This window comes from Anguilla rostrata, chromosome 18 (genome assembly GCF_018555375.3).
Source record: "Anguilla rostrata isolate EN2019 chromosome 18, ASM1855537v3, whole genome shotgun sequence".
NCBI classification, from domain to species: domain Eukaryota; kingdom Metazoa; phylum Chordata; class Actinopteri; order Anguilliformes; family Anguillidae; genus Anguilla; species Anguilla rostrata.
The window spans coordinates 18,430,547-18,455,561 of NC_057950.1; the positions used below are offsets into that span (position 1 = coordinate 18,430,547).

The 25,015-nt window shown below is 44.0% G+C and overlaps 1 protein-coding gene across 2 annotated transcripts in view; it reads left to right on the forward strand.

Moving 5' to 3' along the window:
• The window catches only part of lrrc1 (leucine rich repeat containing 1), a 45,040-nt gene that overhangs the window by 15,569 nt on the left and 4,456 nt on the right, over window positions 1–25,015 (forward strand). For both annotated transcript variants that reach the window (XM_064316729.1, XM_064316730.1), the window contains exons 2-12: window positions 2,265–2,382; window positions 3,325–3,403; window positions 5,333–5,422; window positions 12,737–12,793; window positions 13,646–13,709; window positions 14,249–14,323; window positions 16,100–16,244; window positions 17,411–17,529; window positions 18,304–18,387; window positions 23,915–24,030; window positions 24,333–24,505. In XM_064316729.1, coding sequence (XP_064172799.1) covers window positions 2,265–2,382; window positions 3,325–3,403; window positions 5,333–5,422; window positions 12,737–12,793; window positions 13,646–13,709; window positions 14,249–14,323; window positions 16,100–16,244; window positions 17,411–17,529; window positions 18,304–18,387; window positions 23,915–24,030; window positions 24,333–24,505 — 1,120 coding nt within the window. The remainder of the gene's footprint in view (window positions 1–2,264; window positions 2,383–3,324; window positions 3,404–5,332; window positions 5,423–12,736; window positions 12,794–13,645; window positions 13,710–14,248; window positions 14,324–16,099; window positions 16,245–17,410; window positions 17,530–18,303; window positions 18,388–23,914; window positions 24,031–24,332; window positions 24,506–25,015) is intronic.

The window sequence follows — 25,015 nt, forward strand, 5'->3', positions numbered from 1 at the left end:
TGTCCGGTTGCCATGCAACTTGGTGCTGGTCTTAGCCATGGTCCGACGATCCTTGCGTTTCAGGTCTTGCAGCTTTGGGCGCAGAAGCAGCAGTGTATTTCTAGGAAAAACATGCAGTCCCTCTTCATCATCTAGTATTACCTTTCCAAAGAGGGCAATTTCCTTGTTGTGCGCTGCCCTAAGTTGCACAGTGGTGCGCATCACTGTTTAGTTGTAAGAAACTTAGTTTGTTAAAGAAAGAAAGGTTCCTGCCTTCTGATTGCCAGCTACAGGCTCTTCAGGTGAGACATAATTATAGCTGTGCAAGATATTAGCCCAGTAATAATTGAAGTAATAACAATAACAGCTTGAGTTGAAATTTCAGGGCTGTCGGTCTCCTGAAGGTAATTCTGTGTGCTGGACACAGCTTCTGCTAACAGTTGACTTTTTAATTATCCCAATGAGTCATCAGGTTTTTAATCCATTCTGCACTCCATTTGCTCTTTATTTGCTGACAGGTATCCTGTTTCAGGATTCCTTGTGACGCAGTAGAAAGGAGAGTGCAGAGAAAAGCATACCACACCCTGCGGTGTTACCGGAAAGGCAATGTCTTGCAGGAATAACAATAACAAAATTCCAGAACAATTTACACAGTTGAGACTTTTCTTTTTTTTTTTGATTACGTACAACCCATGCGTACGGCTGCAGGTTAACTGCCTTGCTGAAGAGTACAGCAACAGGGCTCACTTGGGAAATGAAGCCACAACCTTAGTCACAAGCCCAATTCCCTCACCATTTTACTATACTGTCACTCACAGAATCCTTCAGTGTGCCTCCAGTGTGCAGGTAGGCCTATATCCCGAGAGTGATCTGCTGCATCTGATCTTTTCAGCCAAGTGCGCAGCTAGAAAATGGCGGAGGTCTGTATTGCTTTTGTGACAGAAATATTCCGCTGCAGACTGCACTGGTGTAGCATGTTAAACGCAAGGAAGCCAGTTTTGTCAGAACAGACTGTCCTGGTCTCACAGCTGGCTATCCAGCTGCTGGGTTTGAGTCACTATTAGGCTATCTGTAAGAACAAATGACACAGGTGTGATTCAGAAGCATCAGAATGTAAAAATACTGGTGATTGGGTGGTTGTTCACCCTTAACCCATTTGGCAACATGTGAAATTTATTTTTACCGCTGAGGGACTGAAGCCTGTTCTTTCTTCGTGACTTTTGTTAATACTGTGCCGTATGGGAGCATTCTGTAATGTGGAGTTATAACTATGTAGGGGGCGGAAATGTGATATTACAGAAGATGGCTGTTGTTGTATCTAGTTTATAAGATTACTGTGGCCTTGCCTGCATTTGTGAAATGAAATGTCACTATAAAGCAATATGATCTAAATCTTGCTTTGCTTAAGTTAGGAAAATACTGTAATGAGACAAAAATGAAAGTAAACCTTTCTGAGATTTAAATGCAGTGTAGTTATGTTTGGTATTGTTGGAAAGCCGATGTCATGGGGAACAAGTTGGTGTCTCAGCTACAAAGGTTAACTCAGTGTGGTATGCTTACAGAGACAGCGCAAGCAGGATCAATGAGGTTCTGTTTTGTTATGATTGAGTCTTTGTTTGATAGCTTGGGGTCTTCCTTTTTCCTTTTGATCTCAGGATATCTCCCCCCGTAGTCACTCGCATATAGGCTACACTAGTACTGTAGGAAGATACGCTATTGTATTTATGCAGGCTACACACACCAGAGGCACGTCTGCCTCTGCCAAGATAGATGGCGATCTGTATAGAGCCACTGTACTGGCGGATCACTTCCAGTCTCCTTCTGTGAATGTCTGTTAGCAAAGAGGAAAGGTGAAAACGTTCGCGCTATCTCAGACAACCGAGATAACGTTAAATTAACCTTGTTCCTTCGCCACTCAGATACTTTCGCTGTTTGGTGTATCTGTGGAGTTTCCTACAATAGTTTCATTAAAAATGTAAAATTGCGGAGTACAAAAGCCAAATCAAAAAAGAAAATTAAAAAATATATAAAAAACCCCCATATGGATTTCAATACCCTCAAATTAAAGCAGTCGGCACCTTAACCTCATTCATTGTTTTCTTTTTTTTCCAAATCCAGTGTGCTTGAATTTCTCATTTAGAACCATGATTCGGGAGCACAGGGAACTGGGGGATCCTGACCCCAGTTCATGTTGTGAAATCCATATTGTTTTGCTGCTGTTTCAGATTGCTTTGGGCCACCAGTAGCTGCTTCACTGATTCGTTCTATTGTTTGCTTATTTTCAGCCATTGTTTCAGCTTGTGAAGCTAAGAAAACTGGGACTGAGCGATAATGAGATCCAGAGGCTTCCCCCAGAGATCGCCAACTTCATGCAGCTCGTAGAGCTGGACGTCTCCCGGAATGGTAAGAGGGCAAACGCCCACAACACAAATATTTACGAATGTTTTACCGTCTCAAATTGCCTCTGTGTGCATTTCATTTTCTAGGCAGAATAAATCTATGGAAAAGCACAAACGCTTGGCATTCAATTTCCTTTGTGAGATACTCAGAGTTCCTGAACACTGTTGCTGAATTGAAGAATTCACCCATTTTCAGCTCTGTTTTGGAGGAATTGTTTTGTTTTGTTTTACGGGTTAAGTAAAATGCCTTAATTGGCAATTTAGAAGCTATTCTGCACAAAATATTTATTGCCTCCTTCCAAATTCCCTCATAAAGATGTGGCTCCCTGCAGAGTGCCACGCAGGTAGGTTCCCGCTCCTTTTCGTGGGTGGCTGCCGTGTTAACAGCGTTTGAGGCGACCCTCCCGGCAGGACCCCCGCCCTCCTGCACGCTGTGCGTGGTTCTACACGCGGGCGAACGCGCGGCCTGATGTGCTTTTGTGCGTGCAGGGTTACGGTCCTCTGCGCTCCGTCGGGTCAGGGATCACAGCGCTTCCTGGGGGGCTCCAAAGGAGCGCGGAGTGGCAATTATGCTGATTACATCAGCCAATTATAGAAGGTCAAACTCTGCATGTTTGGCGTGGGCCGGCTCTAATTTGTGGCTTTTCAAAGGAGCCCTCAAATAGACTGTGCTGCCTTTTGGACCGTGTCTTTACCTAACGTCTGGATGCCTCAGTCTTAGGGACGCACGTTCTGAAATATGGCCTAATTAATCTCACATGCTATATTTAAATATACCTAAATGCGTTCATTACGCTCACAAAGTTTAGCAGACTTTTCGCTTGGTTTAGCAAACTCTGCTTCCTTTGAATATTCTTATTGGGTAGGAAGTGGCATCCAATCCAAAGCCTGGATTTGTGTGGGGATTTTTTTTTTAACATTAAATGTTTTTCTCTTTTTCTTGCAGACATTATGGAAATTCCTGAAAGTATTTCCTACTGTAAAGCTCTCCAAGTAGCAGATTTTAGTGGAAACCCACTTACAAGGTAATTTACTTAATCTAGCTCTGTGCACAAATGCAGCCTGTAAACAAATCGTTTCCAGTCCAAATGTGTGTGCGGTATTTGGTCATGGTGTTGCTTGGGGAATGGGGTGGCAGTTTAATATTCAACATATGGCTGATGAGTCACTCATGCTGTTACATGCACTTGGCTAAGGCACCATGCTGTGTTGCAAAGATGAGTCACATGGTCTCTGATTGAATCTAGACCGTGCCACATGCTGACTGTAGCCGGTAGCTCCAAAGGGTGATGTGTCACCCAGGGTATGGGAATGTTCAGTCGGTTAGGGGTCAACATTTCACTATGCTCTAGTGACACTCGCTGGTCAGCTGGGTGTAAAATGGTACAATGTTTAGCTATGACATCAGAGCTGGTGCTCCCTCATCATAATAGATCGTTTATCTGACGAATGTTATGTCTAAATGGCTTTGCGGTGCACTGCTACACCCTCAGAAGCTCCTTGTTATATCTTTAGATGCTGAATCATTTAATTGAAATGGGATTAATATAAACCAACCACTAAGCACTAAAAGTGAAATTGTTGCCCAGTTGTGTGGTGGGTGGTAGGATTCTTACACATCTAAGAAATGCTTAGAAACTTTGCTTAAGAGTTTTGTGCCGGTGCTGTTTGGGCAAAGGCAAGATCTATATTGTTACCTTAGGGTGATATATTTTCATTGGGCTGAGTGTAAAGTTTAATTTGTGTAGACTTTTGCTTGAATATCAGACATTTAATCATTGGGGTGATCTGAGTTTTTTGCCCAGAGTCTATGGGGCTCATATGAAATGAAAGGAGGATTTGTGTGTGAGCACACAGATTTCTCATGGCGGCTGGTTGATGACATTTTACGCTTGCTGCGTTCCATTATTCGAACGGCACAATGCTCAACAATACAAGGATGCCGACGCCTCTCTTTTAGAGGTGACACCAGGCAACCAAGTTGAAATTGCTTTTGGATTGCATTACCCACAAGCTTGTGTGGTAGCACTGAATGCTGCTGTCTGGTTCTAGAAGCCAGACTGGTTCTAGCTCTACAGTGGAAAATGGGTATAATGATTCAACGTAGGGAAAAGGGGACTTGCAGAAGAGGAACGTCCCCAAAAAACACATGGCCTTTTGCATTTAGCAAGTCCGTTTTTTCCTACACTGAATATAGCATTTTTTGGGGTACTTACACACCCATGATAACTTCATTTTTGACTTGTGTACAAGGTGCACTTTAAATGATCTCCTTCCCCTATGGGGTATAATGAGCCAGCCTGGTTGCAGCTCTGCCGTAGTAACGGTGGCTGATACAGTAATGCTGCTGTTCTCCTCTCCCTGGTTGGGATGAACCCACTCACTGCCTCGTGCTTAAATTTGGGATTTACCCTCCGCAGAGACCTGATTACAGAGAGCTTTTCTTGTAAGAACGTGGGCTGCTTTTGGACAACGCTGTCTAATGAAAAACAGGCTCGCGCGCACACACACACACACACACACACACACACAGTGCTCTTAATGGCGCAATCATACCCACAAACACTGATGGGTACCCTGACTAACGGTAGGGGGTCGTTGCAAATCAGGTGGCTTATGGCCAGAGTATCCCAGACAGACACGATCCGCTCAGCGAGAGGCCAGAGAAACAAACAAATTGCCAGCGACTTTGTCCTTCCCGCCGTGAGAGAGCACTGCAGGGATTCTCTCACGGTCTCAAACGGCACTTTTCAGTCCCATTTTCAGCGGTGGCTTCGGCCATTCCCAGCAGCATGGCTGCCTTTTACAAGCCCTGCTGCAAAGCACCTTTCCGGGCCCTGGACAGGCCGCGATGCGTAACTTTTAGAGGAGCTGCCGTCTGCAGTGGGCCGCTACTTGAGTTCCTGTGCCTTCATCGTCTGATTCCATCTTTGTCACTCTCTCTCCCTTTTTAGGTTGCCTGAGACCTTTCCAGAGCTGCGAAACCTAACATGCCTTTCCATCAACGATATATCGTTGCAGGCCCTTCCGGAAAACATTGGAAAGTAAGTGTGTGATTTTAAAAAAATGTTTCCCTTTTGAAGTCCTGTTCTTCCATTTACTTTGCTGCTTTGGTTTCTAGACCTCACTGCCGTGGACAAGATTAATAGCCTTGGCTTCCAGCTGTGGCGGCAAATTAAACTGTTCAGTCCACTTTTTTGGGTACTTCACTTTATCAAAGTGGACCCTCTCATATCTTTTGTGGTTCAAAAATTGGGCTTTCAATTTGGGAAAATAATGAGAGCTGAATGCTGCAGAGTCCTGTACGTGATGTGTTTTCCCCCGATGGTTTGAAGCTGGTTGTGGTGCGGGGGAATCGATAAGGCCGGTGGTGGGTTGCTTTTGCTCGTTTTGCAGCAGAAAGCAATGAGGGCCATCATGAGGAGCTCAGGTTTGATCTGCATGTTCAGAGTTACCGATTACTGGGCAGACGTGCAGTGTAGTGGTTAGAGAAATTGGACCTGTAATCAAGGGATTGCAGGTTTGATTACCATGTACGGCATGTTGTACAGGGCACAGTACTGTGCAAAAGTCAGAGACCACCCTTTTGTTTTATTTACTTTCCAGTCAAATCAGCCATTAAGCACATGTTATTTGTTTTTCAGTGTCAAAAATAACGTTGCAAAGATATATTTAACAAAATTACACAGAAACCTCCACAATTATTCACAATATCAAATCTTTCAGTATTCGGTGTGTCCACCTTTTGACTTTGTTTTTGAGAGACTTGCCTTGAAGAAAACCTGCAGGGATATTTTTCCACGCTTCTAGCAAACACATCTGAAATTCTGTTTTAGAAGTTGGTTGCATTTCCTGATTCTCTCGATCAAAGTCATGTTCAGTGATGTTGAGGTCGAGACTCTGGGGTGGCCAGTCCATTGTTCTGAGAGCACCAGCAGTTGAATCTTTTCAGCAGTGTGCGTGGGGTCATTATCTTGTAAAATGAATTTGTTCCCAATGAAACATTGTCCAGAGGGTATTGCATGATATGTTAAGATTTGTTTGTAATTATCAGCATTCATAATGCCTTCAATCAAAACCAGATCACCTGTTCCAAATGTACAACACAGAACTTGCACTGATCCTCCACCACGCTTGACTGATGCTCATAGACATGGTTCAAATTGTCTTTCAGTGCTTCATGGGCGTACATACTGCCTTCTCTTACTTGCAAAAATCAGGAAAATCTGGAAAATTTAGACTCCGCAGTCCATAAAACCTTACTTCACATCTCAGGTATCCAGTTTCAGTGTACTAGTCTAGTGCTAATTTTCTTTTGTTTATTTCCTTTTCTCAGTGGTTTTTTGACAGCTACACGTCCTTTCAGGCCCATAGCATTGAGTTGTGTTTTCACTGTGGAAGGATTGACAGATACACCTATGGGTTTCTTCAGATCTGAAGCAAGAGTGAAGCTTGATTTAATTCATCTATTATTTATTTATTTGCTTATTTCCCTATCTTTCAAAGAAAATCTGTAACAGCTGTCGATGTGATGGTGTTAGGTGGTCTACCAGTTCTTGCACGGCTGTTATGAGTCATTTTCTCTGTATATTGCAATAATACTTCAGACTCCTGTTTGGGAAGTTCCTGTTTTTTTCCACTTATTTCTACATAACCCTTGAGCTGGGTACAGCTTCAGTGAAATATCCTGCTTTATATGGTACATACGTAGAATTGCAAGTTGTGAAAGTTGCTCTGGATAAGAGCATCAGATTATGCCTATATAATAATATGTTGTCAAGATAAGGTGGGCAACTAGATGGTTGAGATTAGCGACTGTCTCATGTCGCATGACGCAGACTTGTCCTTTCCATTGAAAAAATTCACTGAAAATGATTGAATTTGCTCAACCTCGCGCTTTAAAAGACAGATTGAATGACAAGGGATTGAATTGGGCTGTCCCATTGGGTTGTGTCATTATGAACGCTTGAGCCTTCTTGGCGATGTTCGATTGTTGTGCCATTTTGAAAGCCGTGGGTATGTGTTTATCCTGTTGAGATCAAGCTTTACTCCTGTTTTTCAGTATGAGGTTCACTTGTGGTCACAGACATTGTGCAAGCCGTGTGCGATTGTGTTGTCTCTTAAGAATTGGTGCTTTGCGGTGAAGTTTAGAGGCAGCTGATTTTGGATCGTTCGTGAGTTCAGCACAAACATGGCGGCCAGATGGCAGTTCTTGAATGCGTTGTCTGGAACACATGACTCATCGGTCTGATAAGAGCAATAAACCACAACCAAGGCCCTTCTGAAGCATGGTTGTTGACTTGAGAGATTCACCCCTGAAGGCTACCACAAAAAAAAGGGAAAATACCATCGGACGTGTGTGTGAAGTGACGTGCTGTGTTGAGTCTGCACCTCCGGCTGTCCATTACATTGCAGCACTTTTGCAGCTAGCTCAGATTCAGTGTGTGACTGCGTCTTATTTGTGTGAAAGATTCATGCAGCAAAACCCCATTTTTTAAGGGGGTGTTGGGATTTTCTCATCTCCTCAATGTGTTGGTGTTGGTCAGCTTTTGTGCCAGAGCAACTGCATCTGATTTATCCTGCAGTGACGATATACCAGTATCTCTCCACGGAATTTGCTTTTGCTGACATTTTGAATGCCGGTTTTTTGAGAGGGCACAGATATCTGGGTCTGACTGTAAATTAACATTGTGTGGGTATCAGCACAGTACTTGGCTTGACTTGGTTGGTTTCACTGCTGGACCAGTTGGACAGTGATTCCAACTGTAGGTCTCTCTCCTCCTTCAGCGATAAATAGATTAGTGTTAGGAGTAATGTTCTACTATTTTCACTCTATTTAGTCATAAATAAAGCTGAGCTGATCTATTGGTAACCATGGTGATATGTTAAAACCTCAGTGAAATGGTGTTCGGCGTTTTATGAAGATTATGGGGCAAAGCGAGCGACATAGACGCGTATGAGAAAAAATGAGTTAATGTCCTTTCATCCTCCTCCTTGTAATGTGTAGGCTATTTCCGATTCAAGCAGCACATTTAAAAATATGTTACAGATTGATTTTTAGATGTTTGTCTTGTGTGTGGGTGGGAGCTAACTAATTGATGTGCTTGTAGCGGTCTCTGCAGACCTATACAAAAGAGCACCTTCAGCCCTTTTAGCAGTTCACCTTGTGAGTGTTTAGAAATATATTATTTAATTCTCTAGACCTCTAATCCTCTAGCTTTTACAGGAATAAAATGTATCACAGACTGCCCCGGAGTGAGTGCGTGGCTATATTAATACTGTCCATGGAATGCTCGGTATTATCAGAAATGTTTTTTCCTGAGGCCACATACCATAGATGTTTACATCATTCAGGTTGTCTTCTAACTTTAATTTGGTATTGGAACACTGCCAGTGCTAAGCATTCAGTTAGTTAAGTCTTCGTCTCCCTTAAGACGTGGTTCTCCTTCAGTTCTCTGTGAGACAGTGGGTTGTAAAATGAGGAAAAGAAAGTCTGATTTCTCTTGACGTATTCGGTAAGGTTAAGCGATGTTGGTAAGTTTACCAAACATTACTGCAGCGCTGTGTCCACAACCACTGTCCGTCAGCGTGCCCTGTGAGCAAAACCTTCATTTTTCTGGTTTTGAATACTGATCCATCAGCAATCAGTACAGGATCTGTAATCAATACATGAACTATCGGCCAAGTATTTGCATAATCATGTTTCCCAAGCATGCACCCAGCATAATCTGCTGTGCTTCCATCTAATGCAGTCTTCAACACACTTGGGAATGGGACTCAAGCCAATTACCTTGCCAGTGCTTGGATCGCCACTTAAGATTCGACCCAGTCACCTTGCCGGTACTTGAACTGTGGCTCTACTTTAATGCTTCAAAATGCCTGTTGGCTTATAATCGGTTAGCAGCGATACAGGTTGATTGATTCAGCACACATTTGTAGTGAGGTGGAAAGGCTAAACATAATTACACTGTTAGAACCCTTAATCTCATCAGTAACTGCATTGAAATGACTGTAATCTGTTTTCCCGAAACAGTCTTGCAGATTATGGCAACTGCCGCTCAGCACTGACTCACTGGGCAGTTTGTGATCAGGACAGGAGAGTAGGACCCCCCCCCCCCCCCCGCCCCTTTCTGTGTGGCACTGGCGGGTAGACTGGATGGGCCGGTTGTCCGGATTCTCCGGAAAATGAAGCCCATTCCCGGAAGTTTGACATACACACGGCTTGAGTTTGTCCATGGTCCAAAGATCGCAGTACGGTGGTTAGCCTAAATGGAGTTTGAACTGAAAATATGTCTTTGTTATGGGTCTGTGAGGTGAGGGGTGTGTGACAAACAGACATGTTGGCTTTGTCTATGTTGGTCTGAAAAGGCAACATAGACACAAAAGTGAAATAATATAATTGGTCCTGCAAATAATACAATCACAACCCTGTAGCTTCTAATCTACAGAATGTGTAGATCAGGGTCCTCAGGCCTAACCCTGGAGATGCACAGAATCTGCTGCTTTCTGTTTTAAAATCAGTGACACATTTAGAAACCTGGTGAGGTGAGTTAGTTGTGAAATAGGCTACTTTGATCAATCAGTAACCCGGTAGCCAGGAAACCAGCACACCCGGTGGCTCTCCAGAGCCAGGGTTTGGGGAGTCCTGGTGTGTATCCTGTATTACCTGTGTTACCTGCAGCCTGCTGGCTGACATTAAGCCAGGCTCTTAGCTGTGTGTAGGTAACCCCTTGCCCTTTTGGTCATTATGTTACAACAGAATTAAAAACAGTAACAGGAATGAATTAATGGTAATTGATGTCTGTAGTCTGCCTTCACCGGCTGTGCACGAATTGTATTCGCCCATGCAAGCTGAAGGACTGCAGTGTTGATGTTGTCATTTGTTTTCTTTTAATATTGTGCGTTGTGACTTAATGTTTATTGGAACCTTTTTAATATTGTGTCTTCTATTGATTTGCTTGTCTCTGGCAGGGCTCTTCTGAAAAAGTGTCCTCCCTGAATAAATTAAGATAAAATAAATAACAGTAATAAGAAGCAGTCGCACTTCTGTACTGCCCCCAAATCACCCCAAATTGACCGAAGGCTATGTGATTTGTCATTGGGGAGAACAGAAAATACTAGGGATTGAGAAAGTGCTGGAAGATTATCCCTGGAACAGGAAGTGTGAACCGCGGGGACGTGCGTTCGATGAAGCGGCGGGGGAAGGTTTTAGCCGTCGCGCGTGTGCGTCCAGGCGGAAAGGCGGAGATCCTCGCGCCCCTCTTAATCTGGCGCACTCGGGGCACGGGCGTGGCGCGGGGAAACGGGGGCTCGGCGGGCGACGGCTGCGCCATCGAAGAGATATTATTTATAGATATAAACCTCGCTGCTGGCCGGCTAATCCCCTGGCCTGCCTCTCTGTGGCTTAGTCGGAGTGTATTTACCCTCACTCCTGATTCGGCTCTAATGCAGCGGAGCAGAACCACCTGACTGCGCTTCATCAGCAGAGCGGGCGACGCGGAGAGAGTGCGGCTGACGCCAAACCCGGCTCGGATTACCAAATTACGCTTTCCTGCCATGTATGCACCGGCTTTCGGTCTGAGCCCGCTGCAGCGGTGGTGCTCTTTTGAACAAACGCGCAGGACTTCAATGCGCAGCCCAGTTGCGGCGTCGCTTACTGCATAAATGCACCGGCTACCGTATGAGTTTGAAGAACATGCGACACCTTCACCCCGCTCACCCTCTCGTGCGTCTGCATCCGGTTGTCATCGCATTAGAAGACTTTACATTACATTACAGGCATTTAGCAGACGCTCTTAAACAGAGCGACTTACACAACGTTCTACATTTGCATTTACATTTAATCCATTTATTATTCAGCTGGATGCACTCTGAAGCAATGCAGGTTAAGTACCTTAATCAAGGGTACAACAGCAGTGTCCTACCAGGTTACAAGGCCAGGTCCTTACCCATTGTACTACACTACCGCCCAACTTCTAGTGAAAGCTCCCGGTCTTTCCTGATGCAGATGTCTCTGCAGCCGACACTACTGTTCCTAAGAATATAACCTTAAGCCAGCCTCCCTGCCCTTATCCTGCAAACACACGATAGCCTCCGCCCTCAGTTTAGCACGCATCGGACAGAAGGGATCCCGTCACGCCAATTACGGACATTTGTGCTTGCTCAGTTGGTCTTTGTCAGTAATGTCATCTGGGTTTCTAGCCAGCGCTGACCTCTGCCCACGCTTCCGTTCCATTCGTTGATTGGACAGATCCGCTGATGTGCGTGCGGCGGTGGCAGCTCTACCTGCGGCCGCGGACGCTCTCCCTGGAAACGCGCGCGGATCGGATGACGCCACGCGTTACATAACGGTTATTACGCGCGAGGCTCAGTTCCCTTGGACCTGCTCCAGTCGGGACAGACGTCTGTCCCCGGGAGCGCGTCACGAAGGCATTTTGTATTTCGGCGGCGTGCGGTTTCTGTCGGGCTGCGAGTGGTCTCCGTGCCGCGCGACTCGACTCTGCTTCCCTCGCAAGGCCCCAGCGCGGCTGCCCCAAGTCCGCCTTTATGATTCTCTCAGCCCGGGTGATAAATTACCATAAAACTTTCCTCTTCTGCTTTCCAATCTTCTTCATTTCTTTGACGAGGACTCGGAGAAATGGAGTTTGTGTCCTTCAGGGACTGGTGTCGGTTGGAACTGCAGTGCGGCAGCACAATGAGCCGATTGTTATTTGATTCTCAATGTCTCTGTGCCTGAAACGCTGTGATGCCCTTATTTGAAACCTAACATTAATTTCCTGGTCTTTAAAAGCAGACAAACGCCTTTTTACTCATTCTTCTGCAATAACCTACTAATATGTTGTATTCAGTTTGTGTAAAAATCTCATGCGTATGTTCATAATGCACATTCAGGTTCACACAATTACACAGAATTTATTTTACCATCTGAGTCTGGGGGTGAGTCTGTGTTAAAGGTTTTTGGTTATGAGTTATAACAGAGGACGTTGTTGACCATGCTATATGAATGTGATCATTTTAACATGGCTTCAGATGTCATAAAATGTGCAATAATACAGTAGCTTCTTCATAATACCAAATTTTTATTATTCATTTTCAGCCTCAGTGATTTGAAGCTTTACCAAGGATTTTTTGCATTTTCCTCTCTAACAAAGTGTATATTTCATTGAGTTATTGAAATGGTATTGAGTATGTTTAAAAATATTTTAATTTCAGAAAATGAACAGTGTTTATGTGACTAACCGCAGGGTATTGTGTTTTCAGGCAGTTATATTCCCTACCCCATATTCTGCATTTCTCCTCTTTTGATGGGTTTCTTTTTAACTGTTCCTTTTTAACTGTTAACTTGTTTTTCTCCTTAGTCTTGCTAACCTGATATCACTGGAACTCCGAGAGAACCTGCTGACATATTTACCTGAGTAAGTATCTCCAAAGCCCATTCATTTTTAGCAACTTAACCAGACTTGGTTGTGGACCAGTGGTCCCTAGTGTTATTTAGACCATGAACCTACAGCCCTGCTATGTGACTTAAAAACAACCACAACAAAACGGAACCAGATCTGGCAACCCACTTCTGTACGTGTTGTTAAATTACCACCCAAAATGTGGTTGACAGAGTCTTAGCTAAAGACAGTGTGATTTGATTGGCTATTTGAGGAGAACTGCTGACTTTGAAGCAGCAGGGAGCCAATTAGACTTTGGGCATTATGTAGAATGTATAACTGACCTGGCTTGTGGACATGTGTGTTCCATATGTTAGAGGAATGTTTCACTGCTGTGTTTACATCACTGTATGTTTACACTCACATACTTTGCTAAGGAGAATGACAACCCACGATGAACTGCAGTTACCCTCCTTACGCTACTGTGAGATCCCAGTCTTAAATGAATCAACACAATAGGTCTTTCACCCATGGATGTGATGTCACCCAGTTTCAGCCTTCTTTGATTGGCTTATCACAAACTGCATTGTGATGTCATCCAGGCACAATCGCCTCTCGTTGACTCACATTTCCATTCAAGGTTGCTGCTGCAAAATGAGTGTACTATAAAAAAAGAAAACATATATATTCGATATTTAGTATCTGACATTGTTTACAAATCTGATAGATTATTTGAATTTTTTTGTCACAATCTTTCACTCTCCTGACTTGGTGGTATTGTAGTTTCTTTTTACCTTATTTGTGTTTTGTGTTACAATCTGTGGCTGGATTGGCTCTTGTGACACCAGTGTTCCGTTCACTGTCACTAAGCCCTGCCCTTCTCTACAGGTCTCTCGCTCAGCTGCACAGACTGGAGGAGCTGGATGTAGGAAACAATGAGCTGTATAGTCTGGTACGTTGTTGTAAGGGACAAAGGTGAAAGATGAACAAGTTTTAACAGAAGTTTCTCTTTGTACAGCCATTGTTTTCATTGTTCATGCATACACACTGGAACATGTATTGTGAGGTTATTGGGTGACTACTGCAGTATTCAAACTATAATAATAATAATACTCTACTATTAAACAGGACTAAAAAATGAAGGAAATGTCTAAAGTATAACTCGCAAATCATGTGATATGATGTTTAGTACATTTTTCCTGCTCGTGCTTTAAAGAGAGCGAGTATGTGGGTTATTGGCAATCTCGTTATTTGATTGGACAGAGAGAGATAGGCAGAGAATGAGAAGATTGTGAGAGGTGCTACAGAAATATGAACGTAAATCAGTGCTTGTATGTTAGCAGATACTTCACATTCCGCCCTCGTCCACAAAGCTATTGCTATGAGCAACGGTGGCCCCCCCCTTGGCGTGAGCCACCTGCTGTCAAATGTTCTCCTACCCCCCCCCCCCCCCCGTTCTCTAAAATCTTGTCATTCTGTTCTCCTCTTCAGCCAGAAACAATAGGCAGTCTCGTCAGCTTAAAGGACTTGTGGCTGGATGGAAACCAACTGGCAGAGATACCCGCAGTAAGCCCTTCCCAGTGCACGTGCATGTTGCTTGGCTTGTCTTGTTCCAAAGCTCGGCTTTGTCCTCAGGAACTAAAATTGAAAATGATTTTAATTCATTAAAGAGTGTCACAGGTCAGCCATGGCTGATTAGGAAATACTGACCAAATTAGAAAAGAGGGAACAGAACCCAACAACTCCTATTTAGTTACTTATATGTAGCCTACAATGTGCCACACATCAAGGAACTGACCTCTTTTATCCATGAATGTGCCCAGCTTCACCTATCAATTTCATTACCTATGTGTAACCTACATCATTTTACTGATTTGCTTATCTGTATTTAACTAGCAAAGTGCCCAATGCATGCAAATTATCATTTTTTTTTATATCTGTGCCCAACAATGTGCACAGCACCAATGTATTGACATACGTTTACCAGCAAAGTTCTCAACATCCATTATGTATTTATTTACTGAAAGTCTTACCTGTAGTCGATTGAGAGCTCTGTGAGTTTGAGAGCTCTTTCACAGTGATGACCAGGGGAAACTAGGTGGATTGGGAATGAAATGCAGTGTGCTGTCCAGCTGGTCAGCTGAAGAGGGATCATAAGCTTGGCAGATTGAGAGCGCAGGATTTGGGCATTTTGTCTGAACCCCCCTTCCTTAAAACCCTGCTTGTTTGATAAGTGTTAGCGATTTTCAACTAGGATGGTAAATTGCCACAGTGAGTGAGGACATCAAAACATTTCATACGAAGGATAGTATCTCCTGCAGCCTGTAGTCGTTGGAGTCGCACATTACGTCCTTCAAGCTGGGAAGCGTGTTTATCTTGGTTGACCTTCGGTGTGAACACAGGGTGATTTTTATCACTGTGCCTGAAAAAGCTTTTTATTTGATGGTGCGGTTTGGTCCTGAGCTGCAGTCTCAATTTTCTGCACAAAATTTGAACTTAAATCGCAGGCCTAAAAACATGCAGTAACCGACAGTGGTCTTTTAGTTCTCAGAATCTCTGTAAAGTTCTGCTGCAGGGAAAATGGCGCATATTTCCTTTCAGTTTCTAAATAGGACCTTTCTTTGAAAATGTGTGCATTTTTTATGATTTAGGGTTAGGCTCTGTTCATTGAAACTGACAGAAGATCTGATCTGTAGTATGACCAACAAATCCTCTGATGTTCGGGAACTGTCTACTGATGTTTCTTTAATCATCATGTCACGTGATGTTTTAGAAGCATCGCAATGCCATGTGATGTTTTATAAGAGTATGCTTCTAAAGATGCTGCTCTTAATGGACATCATTGCAGTGGAATGTTTGGAACATTCGATTATCAGTGAAAATGTTGATGGCAGCAGTAAGTGTGTATGAATATACTGGTACAGTAGCATGGACTATAATGACCATGTGGCACTTATTTATTTACTTACTTTTCCCCCACATTGACCTGGGAGGGGCAGACTACTTGTGTCCACACCAACGTTCATGTGAACCTCAACGCTTGCCTTTTTAAGAACAATGTTTAAATCACTGACCATAGCTGAATTAGACCCAGAATAATTGGTTGTTTTTGCAGTCTGGCATTCTGTACACCCTAACTCAGATCTTTCTCAAAGAAAACTATGCTGAATGGTGAAAACGCCTGGCATTACATTGCAGTAAAACAGGCGGAGTGTTAGTAGGCATTGATTATTAGTGGCACATTGCAGAAAGTCAGTGTTGCTGTGATGACCCCTGGCCCTGCCATCAGGAAGTATTGCCATGGTGATGATAAAGAGTGGTCCATTTGTGTGCCTACTGCAGGAGATGGGCAGCATGAAGAGTCTGCTGTGCCTGGACGTGTCGGAGAACAAGCTGGAGCACCTCCCAGAGGAGATGGGGGGCCTCACCTCTCTCACAGACCTGCTGGTGTCACAGAACCTCATCGACTCCCTGCCCGAGGGCATAGGTCTGGGCCTCCAAATCCTCTGTGTTTGTGTGTCCTCAGAATCTATCTGTAATCAAATACATTAGTAGTTAGTCAGTGAGTGAGTGAATTTAGTGAGTGAATGAATGGTTGAATTACTGCATGAATGAATGAATGAATGGAGGAATGAATGCATGAGTGACTGAATTAGTTAGTCTCTGTTTGCATGTTTATATGAGATAATATAAGGGGGGACAATTTCCTTGAGTGATTGTTCACCAACAGTAGTTGAATCTAATGTGAACCATAAACCAGATGAGGCATGGACATGTCCTTCGGCTGTAGTTGAGCAACTGCATTCTGAATAAGCGGGGAGAGGCCCGGTGGCCCTGAGAGCTGCAGTAGTCCATATGAGCAGTGATTCACGCCTGGACAGGCAGCTGGGTTGTGTAGGTGGTGAGAAATGGGTGGAACCTTTAGATGCTGCGTGGGAAGAATCCACATCTGAGCCACTGATGCTATGGCAGCGAGTGACATATTTTTCTCTGGTGTCATGCCAGGGTTCTTGGCAGTCTGGAATGAAAGCACTGGTGTGTAATCAATACTAATGGATCTTAGATGGAGTGGATTTGGCAGGGAGAGAGAGCAGCTCGCTTTTGGCAAGGTTGAGTCCGAGATGCTGATTATTTATCCAGATAATGAAGGAGAGGAGGAAAGGAGAGAAAGAGCCGGGTATCATGGCAGCGGTAAAAAAAAACCATGAGAGGAATAATAGCCAAGGGATTTTGTGTAATTGGAGAACTGGATGGAACCAAGTAATAATCCCTGGGGTACTCCTGCCAAAAGTCTCCGTGTTCACTGAGAGGGTAGCCTCACCATGTCCTACCTGCCCTTGGTAGGACTCTAGTGAGAGGCAAGATGAGGTCTAGTTAAGGGCAGTGTCTGAGAACAGGCAGATCATTTTAGCAATTTGAGTACAAATGGTCTCTTAGTCTGGATTCCATGTGCTACAGTATGGACTGACGGAGTTTGACCCAGCTCTGTTAACCAGCAGTTTCATTTTACTACACAAAACCAAGGAATCAAGTTCCAGTCTCAACAGTTATGTTTGTTCATTGCTGTTTGGCAGTCTTTCATTGTTACTATGGTATCTGAATGCTTTTCTGCCCTCTGTGTTCAATTTATGTCTTGTGATGTTCGCTCTTCAGGAAAACTGAGGAGGCTTTCGATCCTGAAAGCGGATCAGAACCGACTGATGCAGCTGCCAGAGAGCATCGGGAACTGTGAGAGCCTCACAGAACTGGTGTTGACAGAGAACCAGCTGCTGGTGAGTTTTGCAGCTATAAGTGTATCACTATAGAGTTCTGGATATGCACTCCTCTCTCTGGGGGGAACTACTTTCAGAGGTCCCACCATAGAGTTCTGGATATGCACTCCTTTCCCTGGGAAGAGCTTCTTTCAGAGGTCCCACCATAGAGTGCTGGATATGCATTCCTCTCTCTGGGGGGGAACTACTTTCAAAGGTCCCAAAAGCAAGTGCTGACACACACTCGAATGGATACACCAGAGTTATATTTTTTTTAGGTGAAACCAGACATAGCAACTACATGTACTGAAACAGTTCATTATCTATTTCACTCTGGCTGGAGGTCACGTTGAATGTGAGCATTTCAGTGATATTAAAGTAAATAATAATAGCTCCTTTATTTCTTTGCTGGGGTTGAGTACGAGGATGCAGGCTAGTGTGCGTGTCTGCAGAAGAGAGTGCAGTCGGCCTCCTCTCCTTTCTCTCTGCCGCCCGCCTGCTCGATCCCTGCGGTCAGTGCAGGCAGACAGGCCTGTGTGAGGCCTATGTAGTAACGCTGCACATACCCCTCCCTCTCTGGGCTATGCCCTGGCCAAGTGTGCTGTATGCATCACCGTCAGCACTAGCAGGGTCATGATTAATGATTTTTTACCATCTGGGAGGCCCCATTAACCTTATTTTTTTCATGTGTTCAGTGTATGTTGAAGTAGTCTATTTCACACTTTTTTTGTGGGAATCTTCAATGTACTAAATGTGAACCTTTCCTGTTTTTTTTTGTTTGTTTTTTTTAATTAGAGCTTGCCAAGAAGTATTGGAAAACTTAAGAAGTTGTCGAACTTAAACTGCGATCGCAACAGGCTAACATCATTACCCAAAGAGGTATGCATATTTTTGTACTTATAAAAACCTTTGGTTTGAATGCTACCATATGTTACCATTTGTCTGGGCATTTGTCTTTCCTGTGCTGATTTTGGCATTGTCTGTGTGGAAATTACAATAATATTTGCAGTGCTGTGCTAGGAGCTTTCTCAGCTTTTTGAATTTCCACATAAAACTTAGGCTACTTGCTTATATATGCCCAATCCTCCACTAAGATTTTTGCCATGGAAGATAGCTGTCAACAGCTCTATCATTGTAAATTCATGTTTAATGTTTAGTTTGTTAATGATTGGATCTGCAGTATTCTATGGAAAACCAAAATCTTTGGCTATGGAGAATGTTTTAATGCCCCTGTGAAATCCATTATAGTTGCAAAACTAGAGAGTTCATAAACTGTAACATATTTATCTTGGGACAGAACAGAAGACTAGCAGGACTTTGAAAACAGTCCAGTGTTGTGTGTCTGGTATTTTGTATGATTCAAAATATCACTCTCACATCTGGTGAACATGGTGCCAATTGGCACAAACCCAGACCCAGGCCTGTTTCTAGCAGAGTGGAAGTCTGTCTGTAGAACTCACCTGCATATCGTCCTCTAGGCTAATATTTGGTATGAGCTTGGACTACTCCCACTTGAGATCTGCTTTCTGGTCTGTTCTTTTGTTTTACGGCTGGACCAAATTGTAAGGGTTGAAAATGTCCTAGAATGTCTGAGAGTTCTACTCATCTGTCATATGCAAGGGATTGAAATTAGGAAGTATTATTTGTTTTATGTGATACGTGGTGAGGCACAAGGGTTTTTGCAGGCCTAATTTCTGAAGCATTTTAAAGAAACACAAACCCCAAAAAATTACGTTTGGATGAAAGCCTCTCCAGACAGCCATATTTGAGGGCACAGCTGTGAGGGTGAATATAATATACCAGATGCTGTTATGTACAAGTCTGTTTTCTAATATTACTGTCAGTCTGATGGTGAGCGGTGGCCTCGTCAGTGACTTTCTCTGGTTGGTTTGACAGTCTGTCTCGCAGCATCGGGAGCTGGTTTAGTGGCCTGCTCAGCAAACGATGCCCTGTTGGTGCTGGTTGGCTTTATCCGGGCAGAGCGTTGTTGAGTTCAAAGAATGTTTCTGAATGGAGGAGGATAGTTAAAAGGCGGAGTATGAACCTGCTGCTGACTTTTACAAAGCGCTTACAGACAGAGTGGAAGAGATGAGATGTGACACAGTTTGTTTTCCTTGTCAGATCTAAATTCAGTTGGGGGTACAGCGAGTAGGCGGCACTGAAGACATTTAGCTTGCATTTCTTTTTTTCTGTAGATAAATCCTACCTGCCTCATGGGCTTGGTTGCACATGGAGAAAGTTGAGGGGTAATATGGCAAAATTTGAAAATGTTAAGCTTGCACGAGAGCAACTCTGGTTGTATTCCCAATGCTGGCTCCATCGAAAACCATTATTTTCTGTGTGTTTTACCACATTTTCTAATGTTTCTGTAAGGCCCTTTACAGGGGTCAGTGTTTGTTGGTGACCAACATGCACAATGCAAAAATAACTGTGTGTGCTGTGGTTTCAGATTGTCTCCTGTGGCCCTGCATGTGTGTAGGGACCGGCAGTGAGTTTACAGCAGAAAGATGGGGCTCCAGGTACTGTGGTGTGTGGGTTTCCACCGTAATTAAACCGCTCTCGCCTAACACAGTGTGGAGCGTCATTCTCACTTCCTGGTGCCAGAATTTCTGCTGTAGGCATGAATTCAGACAGACTCGGCCTTAGTTTCATCTTGGTAAAACAAGATGGCCGACCGGGTCCCTGTCGGAGTCGAGAATGAGAAACGGGCTAACGCTGGCTGGATTTTAACAGCTGATGTCAGCTAACGTCAAGCGTTTGAGGTTTGCGGATGGTCTTTGAGAGACTTTACAGACTTTCATAATCTGTTCAAAGATACACTGGAGATGAACCATGGATCGTATTGCATGGCTTGGGGGTGCTATGGTGTGTGTGTATTTGGGAGAGTAGAGGTAGAGGTGGACAGCGTGTATTTTGTGTGCGCACAAAGGGTTGTCCATCAATCTAAACAATAGTGGCTTGAGTGTATCCAACTTCAGAGTCTTCAGATTCCAAAGTATTCTCAGTGCAAGGTAAGTGTTTGGCACTAAGACAACTTTTTATTATGATAGATTGCATTACGATAAATTTGATGCCTATTCTAGATATTGGCTTGGCATTAAAGCCGCAGAGGTGCACCCCCCCCTCCCCTCCACATACCCCAGAAATGGGTCACTCTGCCCAGGCATATTTCAGCCAATCACATTAATCATTGATTGAATTCAAACAGTTTGATTCTATCTCAGGTAAGGGAGGTGGAGGTGCAGCATTCTGAATCTCACCTTTGTTTACTTTGGTCTGGCTGCTATCCGCTATACCCTCTGAAGGTGGTGCTGAGGACAAAGTTCTGAGTGTTGCCCAACGCCCGTGTCATGTGACGCACCCCTAAGGAGGTCTTTTCTAGTAACTCATCTGCTTGGCTTGTTGCTAGAGATGCCTTCCTGAAATGCAAGAGGAGTGGGAGGTGCTGGTCAATCTTTGTAAACAACAAGTGTGGCCTTGTTCAACCTTCATGAATCACTTAAAATTCTGTGTGCTTTTGGAAGGTGAATGATTGAAAACTAATGATGGTTTCGGATGCTCCACTTACTTGAACGGTTATTTTGCAGAAGGTGCCCGTGAATCGAGTGTTTATGTTCTATTTTTGTATTTCAGATTTTGATGATGCGCGCAATGATTTTGTTTTGATTTCGGCTATGTTTTGATTGTTACCTCTTGTTTAGAATAATCTGCAGTACATTGGTTTAAGCCCTGTGTAGTGAAATGTACTGAAGCTGTAATCAATAATATAGGCCTATAGTTATTAATGGTCTAATGTTTGAAAAGGTCATTTCCTTCTTATTGAATTTGTTGTAGTTGTGTATTGGAGCAGGTGTTATTTTATGCACTTTATTGCATTGTGCGTGTTTGTGTGAGTGGTGTATTCTTGGGTTAATGTTGGTGAATGCATGTGGAGCAAAATGAAACTGACTTCTCCTTCTGCATTCGATTGGCCTTTTGCTGCTGGGAACATTAATCACCCTTTAGCCTTTGCCAGTAAGTTCAAAACTGCCCGTCTGCTCTCTGTTGACCACTAAGATGTGCATGCACGTTGCTCTGACAGGATCCGTTTTTGCAGTTACAAAGGGGCTGCCAAAAATTAACCCCCTACTGACCACTGACCTTCAAATCTGGTTCCCAAAGGGTGGGAAACACCGGTTAGTCTTCGATTCCATCCATTGTCTGCTGACACTATGAAAGGCCTTGGTCCACAAGTGCATTGATTTTGCACGTCTTGTCATGGCTTCAAGCTTTGCCGCACTTTGCGTCCCGTTCTTGCATCTGTCCGTACACGTAGCACGTATTGAGCACTGCAGCTGAAGTGTGGGGTTTACGTGGCATGCTGTATCTTTGTGTTTACTGAATGCGAGTTTGGGTGGGGCATGCAATGCTTGTTTGCTTTTCCTTTCACTGGTTTTTATCTTACTTTGTGTTACTGGTTTGTACTTGTGCGCTTGTCGTCCCAGAGGGCTGGCCTTGGAGCTTTCTGCTCTTTCCAGAAGAGGCAGTATGAATTGAGCCCTGTGCTGATTACACAATACTGCAGTGTCTGAACAATGCCAAGAACAAGGGTCCTACACACCTGCTGTTTCACATATCTCTTCCAGCATTCACACGTCATTGCTAGCACTCCCAAAATACATATTTTGGTTGAATACGATTGGATGGAACAAACCTAAATTCACTTATAAAAGGACACCTGGGTTTTCTTTATTAAAGGACACCTGGGTTTTCTCTACAAATGATGTGAACAAATGATACATTTTTCACTTTAACAGTGCGATTTGAAACAGCATAGGCTATCTGTTTCAGTCTGTTTGTGTTATCAGGAGAAACATAATTTGAACTTTTAATTGAAAATTAAGCCTTGAGGAAACCTCTTATTAGATATTGCTACTAAACAGTCCTTAGTCAGTGAAAGATCCATGCTTGGAACATGCCTTGTAAAGCATTATTCTGGTATATTAAAAAAAAACCAATGATATTGTTGTTCATCAAGCAGTATTTTTTTTGAGAAAAACGCCACCCTTTTGGAAAATTGAAGTGAATGAAAATGGTTACCTTTCCGTGATGTCTGGCTTGCGCAGTCCAGCTATACTGTAACTTGTTACTGCTAAGTCCAATGTGGTCCCCTCCTACTGCTCCAGTTTCACCTACTGCCTTCTGACCTTGAGAACGAAATGATCAACTTCTCCATATATCCTGTATCATGCTCGTTCGCAGAAAAATTGGCAAGCAAGATTGGTGTGGTTGTGTGCTAGCTTTTGATGGAGGAAGAAATCATCAGTTCAGTGCTTTGGCTACTTCCGTTCTTGAGAACCCACAGTGGAACGATTGCAGTCAGTGACTGTGATTACATGTGAGTCTGCCACACACCGGGCTCTTGGGTGAGCTGTTGTTGTACGTGCGGTCTGCTGAAGAAGAGGAGGCTTTTCTGTAGAAAAGGCCCTGGTTTGCTGCTGGTATGTCACACTGATAGCGTAGTTATCTGTGTGGAGATGCAGCCATAGATGCATATTTGACTGTGGTCAGACACTACTGTAGTTTTTTTCCCCCCTGGTGGACTAACGTGTGTCATTCTGCTGCTGTTCATTGTATGTGTTTGTTACCTCTGTAACGGTCCATGCCCTGGAAAGAGTGGCCCAGCTTAGCTCTGTCCTTTTAACCTGATGAGCCTCTATTATTCCACTCCACCCCTGGGAAGGTCTGAGCACAGGCTCTGTAGATTACTTTGTGCGCATTAGCCTAGCCAACGGGGGTCCACTTAAGCCCAGGTCTAAACGCTGCTGTCTTTAACCTCTCTGTAGAAGCACAGTGACTGACTGCAGAGCTGACATTTACCTGCTGCAGTCCTGAGGTGGAACAGCATTGCTTTGGGCAGGGATAAAAATAAAAAAAAAGACAAAAGTTAGATTTTCAGGTTCCTGTCAAACACTTTTTCTAAAACAGCATCCTCTCCCCTGTTATTTCAAATATGCTGCTAAAGTCTAATGCATAGCATGGTAATATAATTCTTTGATCATCCCACATCCTAACTTTTTTTTTTTTTTAATTATGTGTTTGGTGTAATAACATAACAGATGAATAACTTTGGAATGCATATTATTTTGTTTTAGTGCACCTTTAAAGTGGTTACACCTGGATGTGATCATTCACAAAAAAAGGTTTAGTGATTTATTTCAGAGACAAACATGAAAAGCCTGTCTGTTCTTCAAACAAAATCTCTCTTTCCACAACACTGGGCAGACGGGCCCAGCTTTCTGAAGGGTTGGGCTGGTATTCTTGGTGTTGTTATTCCCCGGGCAGCGTGCGCACGTCCCTGTAGACGTACCACCTTCCCTTTCTGTCAGTTCTTCCCTTTTGTTTCCTCCTGCTGCTCACCGTCCAGATCGGGGGCTGCTGCAGTCTGAATGTCTTCTGCGTTCGCGAGAACCGCCTGACCAGGATTCCCGCTGAGGTTTCTCAAGCCACGGAGCTGCATGTCTTCGACGTCTCCGGAAACAGGTAAACAGCTCGCAAGGGTCGGGCTCAGAAATCAGGTTTTCCGAGCGTTCCCATGAGTTCTCACACTTTGCTTCAGTAGGGGCACGGTTTAGTCCCCTGGGGATGTACTACAAATCATGTCCAGGCAGATTCATAAAATGAAGGCAAACCCCAGGTTATTCATAAATTTTACACACATCGATGAATGAATGTGGCTTGCCGTGAGTGATTTTGCAGGCTACGAGTGTGGTACCCCTTTTATATTCTACAAAAGGCTGTCATATAAACATGCAGGTGGCAAATGGATTTTGTCTCGTCCACAGGCTACTGTACCTTCCCATGTCCTTAACCACGCTGCGGCTCAAGGCCCTCTGGCTGTCCGAGAACCAGTCCCAGCCGCTGCTGACGTTCCAGACCGACGTCGATCCCGAGTCGGGGGAGAAGGTGCTCACCTGTGTCCTGCTCCCTCAGCAGCTCTCTGAACCGGAGGACAAAGGTAAGGACCCCCCCCCCCCCATCCCCCCACTCCCCCCCGTGAATCCTAAACCCGGGCTCTGCCACCCCGCAGAGTCGGCCATCCACAAATCCCAAATCATAGCATGCAGGTCAAACGGGCTGTAGAGAGCTGCAAGCCGTGAGGTCATTGTGATGTCATGTATTGGCTTCCTTATGGAATATTAACCTGCTGTGTAATCGTGGGTGTTTTTGTGACCAAGATGTTTGGGAGGTAAATTGAACTTTCCCACAGTGGCTTGCTTTCGCTGTGAGACAAACTAAACTGATTGATCTGTTTAATGAAAGGTGGTCGTCTTCCTGAATGTCACTGACTTAAAATCATGCCTCTGTATCAGTCTGGCCTATGATGGTTATTTCTGAAAAATGTCTTTCTGCCATCTGACAAGAAAGGGTCGTTATAAGAAGAGGAAGGGCTTCCATCTGCCAAGAAAACTGTTTTGCTATTACACATATGGCCTTTAAACCAGTTGCCCTCCCTTTAAAGGGCAGA